This window comes from Convolutriloba macropyga, chromosome 6 (genome assembly GCF_964194025.1).
Source record: "Convolutriloba macropyga chromosome 6, txConMacr16.3, whole genome shotgun sequence".
NCBI classification, from domain to species: Eukaryota; Metazoa; Xenacoelomorpha; order Acoela; family Convolutidae; genus Convolutriloba; species Convolutriloba macropyga.
In genome coordinates, this window is record NC_134473.1 from 23,701,141 (window position 1) to 23,707,140 (window position 6,000).

Consider the following 6,000-nt stretch of genomic DNA (forward strand, 5'->3'; position numbering starts at 1 on the left):
ACAACCTTTAGTCCATTTCGAACGTTTCTGCTGGTTTGGGATATATTCTCTAAGAAATATGTCCCAGAAGTGTTCGGCCAATTGTTGTGAAGTTCTCCAAGACTTTGAGATTGTAATTTTTCTCTCGGAAAAAACACCAGGTGGAAAATTAACAGTGGGTCTGCCCAAAAGAAAATGGTTTGGTGTTAGGGGAAGTGAATCATTAATGTCACTTGAAGTGTATGTGAGGGGACGAGAGTTCATGTTAGATTCTATTTCGCAAGTGAAGGTAGACAACGTTTCATGTGTTAGTGTTCTTGACCCAATGACCTTGTACAAAGACAATTTGAATACCTGAATTAACCTTTCCCAACTGCCACCAAAATGTGGTGCAAGGGGAGGATTAAACTTCCATTCAATTTCAATATCAAGAATATGGGGTTTTGAGGCAAATTCCTTTGATGCTCTGAGTGCTTCGATACCTTTCTTTAGTTCCAAACAAGAGCTGACAAAAGATTTCCCGTCGTCGGAGCGAAATTTTTTTGGCTTTCCGCGGCGACTAATGAATCTGTGGATGCAATTCATTGTTGAGTCTTTAGACAGAATTTCTGCTATCTCCAAGTGGACTGCTCTTACCACCAAGCAGGTGAACAGAAGTACGTAGCGTGTAGCGTGTCTGCCGCATTGAGATACGGGGAAAGGACCTCTGAAGTCGAGTCCTGTTGTCGCAAAGACAAATTGGTGCTCACTTGGTAACCACTCGCATGGTAGGTTCACATTTGAGGTTGCTGGATTTCCTGTATCATTAGCCGACAAGGAATGCATTGGCGGACTGTCTACCTAACGACAGCTCGGCATTTCAAAATCCAATAGTATTGCATAAGGAGGCAGCGCATTTGTTCAACTCCTGAGTGAGTGTTAGTCCTTTCTCTTACGTAGAGCAGATATTTCGTCTGCAAAATTTTCAATCTGCGATACCTGGATCAGATACCTGTACGCAAAAGTATGATGAGAGAGAGCCAAATGTTTGCTTCGCTTCTTGCAAAGGTCGCGGAAAAAGAAGCAGTACGCAGTCACTCTTATCAACCGATTCCAGTTGCTAAAACGTGTAATATCTATTACACACCCTTCAGTTGACGGTTTAGGGGCTTCCAGTGGCTGTATTGAGAATACCAGTGGGTTATGCTTCAAGAGATCTTGACAAGGCCACTCTTTTTCTTCGGAGCGGAGAAATGATAGTCCACTCAACCAACGAGAAGTTGCATTCATCTGTCGAACCTCATAGCCTCTTGAGCCGTCATCAGCGGGATTATCAGAAGAAGCGATGTAGCGCCAATTGAGAGATGAAGAGACGCCGAGAATCTTTGTTAGTCCATTGGCAACGAAAATTCGATGCCGCATTTCTGGAGTTCTCAACCAATGGAGTACAGTTGTACTATCGGACCAGAAAAAGTAATTTCCGATTTCCAAATCTTGCTGTTCTTAGATAAACTGAGCTAAATGCGCGCCATACACTGCCGCTTGCAACTCCAGGTTTGGAATAGTCATCCTCTTGATCGTAGCTACTCTGGCTTTGCCCATCATTTACACCACATCAACTGTTTTATCAACGTACTCAGTTCTTAGATAAGACACTGCTGATAGAGCATTCTCTGAAGCGTCTGTGAACGTGTGAAGAGCTGTTGACTGAATTTTCGTGTTTCTACGGAAGAGAGCACGTGGAATGCTGATATTCTGATAAGTTGGAAGTTCGTTTTTGAATTGGAGAAAGTCTGGGAACTGCTGAACGTCCAGAGGTGCGTCCCATTGTGGACCTTTATTCCAAATCGGTTGCAATATTTTCCTCATTCTGATTGTTAAAGGGGCTAAAACGCCAAGGGGATCAAAAATTGAAGCGACGAACTTCAAAAGTTTCCTCTGTGTTGTGAATTGATCATTGGGGAACCTTTTGAAAAGCCTTTTGTCAATGATTTACTCGTCCGTGCTCGTGTTCCACGGTAAACCCAACACTTTTTGAGGTTGAGGTGATGGTAGATCAGGCTTCAAAAGATTTTCGTTTGCGACGTTTTTCAAGAACTTGTCTGAATTAGAGTTCCACTTTGTGAGGTTGAAACCACCAAGTGAAAAACACTCTTTGGTGCTGTTCATAACGTTTACAGCACTTTCAACGTCTGCTGTCGAGATATATAGGTCATCCATGTAAACATTACGCTCAATGACGTGCAAAACTTGAGGAAATTTGTCCTGATTGTCACGTGCTGAACGACGAAGAGCGTAGGACGCTATGCATGGGGAAGATGTTGCGCCGAAGATATGACGTGTGTATTGATACTCTTCGATTTTGCCATTGTGATTACAGAGAAACCGAAGAAACGCACGATCAGAGGGAGCAACTTTAATTTGCATAAACATTTGCTCAATGTCTGCTGAAGTTGCCACTTGTTGCTCGCGCATTCTTAATATGACTCCCACAAGATTACTCAACAAATCGGGTCCCTTCAAAAGGTTTGAATTCAAGGATTGACCTTGAAAAACACTGGATGCATTGCTGTTTCTACTGATTTTTCCGGGTTTGTTTTCATTTGAAACGGGATGATGAGGAAGATAAGAACATGCTGTTTCTTTGTCTGTAGCTGGATCAACTTTGACAACATAACCATTTTGAAGATTTTTCTGGAGCGTCTCCTCGTACTTACTTTGTAGATCTGGTTTTGTTGAGAGCTTTTTGTTTAATTGCTTTAACAGTTTTTCTGCTAGCACTCTGTTGTTTGGTAACTTGGCGTTTTCCTTCCAAAGAAGACCTATTTCGTAGTGACCATCAGAAAAGTTAGTAGTCGACTCAAGGATTCGCAGAGCTTATTCATCATTTTTAGACATAGCCCTTTTTGATGAAGCTATACCGTAGTTCTCAATTTTCATCCACTGTTGTACTTTTGTGAAAAGTTCATTGTCTAAATGAGGATGAGAGTTGATTTGTGTTTTGAACACTGGATTCTGTTCGTCTGCTGTGACGCTAGTTTTACCTGCACATGTCCATCCTAGAGGAGTTTCTACAACCCAGGGCGTGTTTTTTGGGCCTTTAACTACCTTACTGTAATGGATCAGTTCCAGATTGTCGATGCCGATGATTATTGAGACTTTATTTTCATCAACATTAGGGAACGAAATGTGATTGAGATATTCAAATTTCTTGCAAAGCTTGTTCAGCTCATTATTGTTAACAGGGTTCATATTCAAATCGGGTACTGCCAAGACTTCGTTTACAAGGATTGGTGTCTTATTAGACTGATAAGGTTTAATTTTTAAAGACACTGGAGAACAGAAATGCGGATTGGATGAGGAGGCTCTGGCAACTTCAGTTGTCGAGATAAGCATATGTCTCAAACGTTTTCTCCCCGTTAGACAGTTGAACTGGTAAGAAAGCAACTTGACCTGTGCCATGCAGTTGAACCGATTTAACTGTTGAAGAGGGTCGGATTGCTTGATTTTTTGCAATGAAGCTTTCATGGAGCATTGTGTGGTGCTTTTTGCCGCAGTCTGCAGAGCGACAAACCTTTTTTGATGTGCATTGTTGCACATGGTGACTACCTAAACAGTTGAAACATAGTTTCAAATTTCACGTGTTCTCGTCTATCTAGTGGAGACAGATCTTGGAAAAGAGAACATTTGTATAAATACTGACAGCTACCGTTATTTGGACAAACGACACCTTTCGCAGAGCTTGGTTGAAAGCTATTTGACGGGTTTGTGCTTGGATCCTGGTCTGATCTGTTGGACGAACTGTTGAATTGGAATTGCTGATTCGATTGCTTCCAAAGATGGTTAGAGGCCTTTGAATGAGTGCTTGGAGGTTGAGTTGATGCACAAGAGGTGGGTAAATCTCTGCAAGCCTTGGCATAGATTAGAAGCCACTCTGAAAGCTCTTTCAGAGATGGTTGAGGTAAATTTCTTTCCCAAACGTGCTTATTCCATTCCAAGCGGACTGGTGTTGGAAGCTTGTTTAAGGCTTGATTGACATTTGTAGTGGAGTGTATGTCATGGTTGAATCCAAGTTATTGAAATGTGTGCACAAGGGTTAAAAGGAAAGCAGAGAACTGCGTATAACTGTCTGGGATTGTCAGGTTAGGGGGTCTAAAATGTGACAGTTTTTCGAGGAAGGCATTGACAATCCTGTTCGGATTACCAAAATGTTCTTCCAGACGTGCTAAAGCGGGTGCGTACAGACTGCCATTGCAGCCATAGCCGTCAACCAGTGCTTGTGCTTCTCCAATCAGGAGCGATTGCAGATGAATCATTTTTTCTGCAGAGGACATTGGAGAACGATCAATTGTTGCTTGAAACACACTGAACCACTTTAACCAACTTAATGGATCTCCATCAAACTTTGTTGCCTGTAACTTCGGAACCGATTTCTGAAAACAAGAAGACATTGAGGTAAGAGTCTGAGGCACAATACCAACTGCTGGAAGGGTAAAGGATGGTTGCGAAGTTCTGATTGGCGGATTTAAAGAAGAAGTTTGGGCCGCCTGATGAGAAACATGGAATGAGGGAAATGCGCCGTCGATTTTTGCGGAAGTGGAATTGAAGCCACCAGAGGTAACTCCCGACAAGGCATTGTTGATGGTGTTGGTGCCTGATACGTCAGCAGATGTGGTGGTGAGTTGTTGCGACAAATTTGCCGGCGGCAAAATTGTGTTTGAATCTCCCATTAAGCTACTGGGTGCAGCATTGTTTGGGAAGGATTCACTGTAAGAACTGTATTCAGCGGGTGCTGAGAAAATGTTGGTCGTTAGGGATGCCTCAGTATGAGTTTGATAACTGCTGTTGTCAGAGGTCACCCTCGGGACGTTATTTGTTTGGTTGCATTGTGTTGCGGACACAAGTTCCTTTTTGTATTTTCGGTATGCGGAAGTAGTCTTCCGTATCTTGAATTTGAGTTTGCTCAAATGAGAGCATAGAGTTTCTGCATCAGATGATGGTGCTTTGTCTAAAAGTTCTTGAATTGTAAGTTCGTACTTCTCCTGAAGTTACTTGATTTCAAGGAGAGTTTCCTCGACTGTTTCTGAGTCCTCGCCGCAGTCGATGCCGGATGTAATAAATTCGATGCACGACTCGATTTCACTTTCTTACATCAACTTTAAGTTGGTCAGACGTTTTAAATGGGGATCTTCAGAGACCTGCTCGTGACTTTCGGTGGCGTCGTCTGAGTATTGTGTCTGCGAATTTGAGGAGATCATTGTTTGGTTGTTACTTCCTGTGGATTTTCCAGTTCTAGTAAAAACCATTGAATTTCACCGGTCTAACAAAGACAGCTTCCTTCGAAACGCTACAAAATTTTTTCAGCAAGTCTGTTAGAACCTGCAAAACCGACCTGGAAAACCTGCCTGAATACCTAAAAACCTACTTGATACCTGCCTGAAACCTAACCAGATACCAAATTGAAAACTACCTGAAAAAAAAAACTAGCTGAATACCTAAAATCTACCAAATACCTACCTGGACCTACCTGCAACCTAACTGAAACCTACTCAATAACCTACCGGATACCACTGAAACCTACCTTATACCACCAGAGGAACCTACCTGAAAACCTAACCGATTACTTTAAAAAAACCCTACCTGGATATGCCTACCTGGAACCTACCTGCAACCTTCCCTATTATGTATTCAATAACCTACCTGATACCACTTAAACCTACCTGATAACACCAGAGAAAGCTACCTGAAAAACCGAAACCTACCTGAATACCCTACCAATGCCAACTCTACATAGCATTTGGAAAAAATATACAGTTCAGAATAAGGTCGTTGTTTTTCCGGACATAAAAACAAAGAGAATGCTGTTGAAACGTGTTTGGTGCGCTCGTGTGTGTTACGCTCGTTTCGTAAAATCGAGAACGGATATTAAAGCGCTTGGTCGGAATTACCGGAAAACGCACGAAGAAAATATTGTTGAAACATCGAAATTTTGTCAGTAAAATTTGGTCATATCCGGAAAAAATTCTCAGGTCGCAAGAAAGG

At 42.1% G+C, this 6,000-nt stretch overlaps 1 protein-coding gene across 1 annotated transcript; it reads right to left on the minus strand.

Annotated features, from left to right (window-relative positions):
* Positions 1-1,950: 1,950 nt before the first annotated feature.
* On the minus strand, positions 1,951-2,433 carry LOC142341264 (uncharacterized). The gene has a single exon (XM_075392183.1). It carries the CDS (start codon positions 2,431-2,433, stop codon positions 1,951-1,953), a length of 483 nt encoding a protein of 160 aa, XP_075248298.1.
* Positions 2,434-6,000: the final 3,567 nt, after the last annotated feature.

Coding starts and splice junctions, on each gene's coding strand:
- LOC142341264 (XM_075392183.1), bottom strand. CDS start 2,433: ATGCGCGAGCAACAAGTGGCAACTTCAGCAGACATTGAGCAAATGTTT.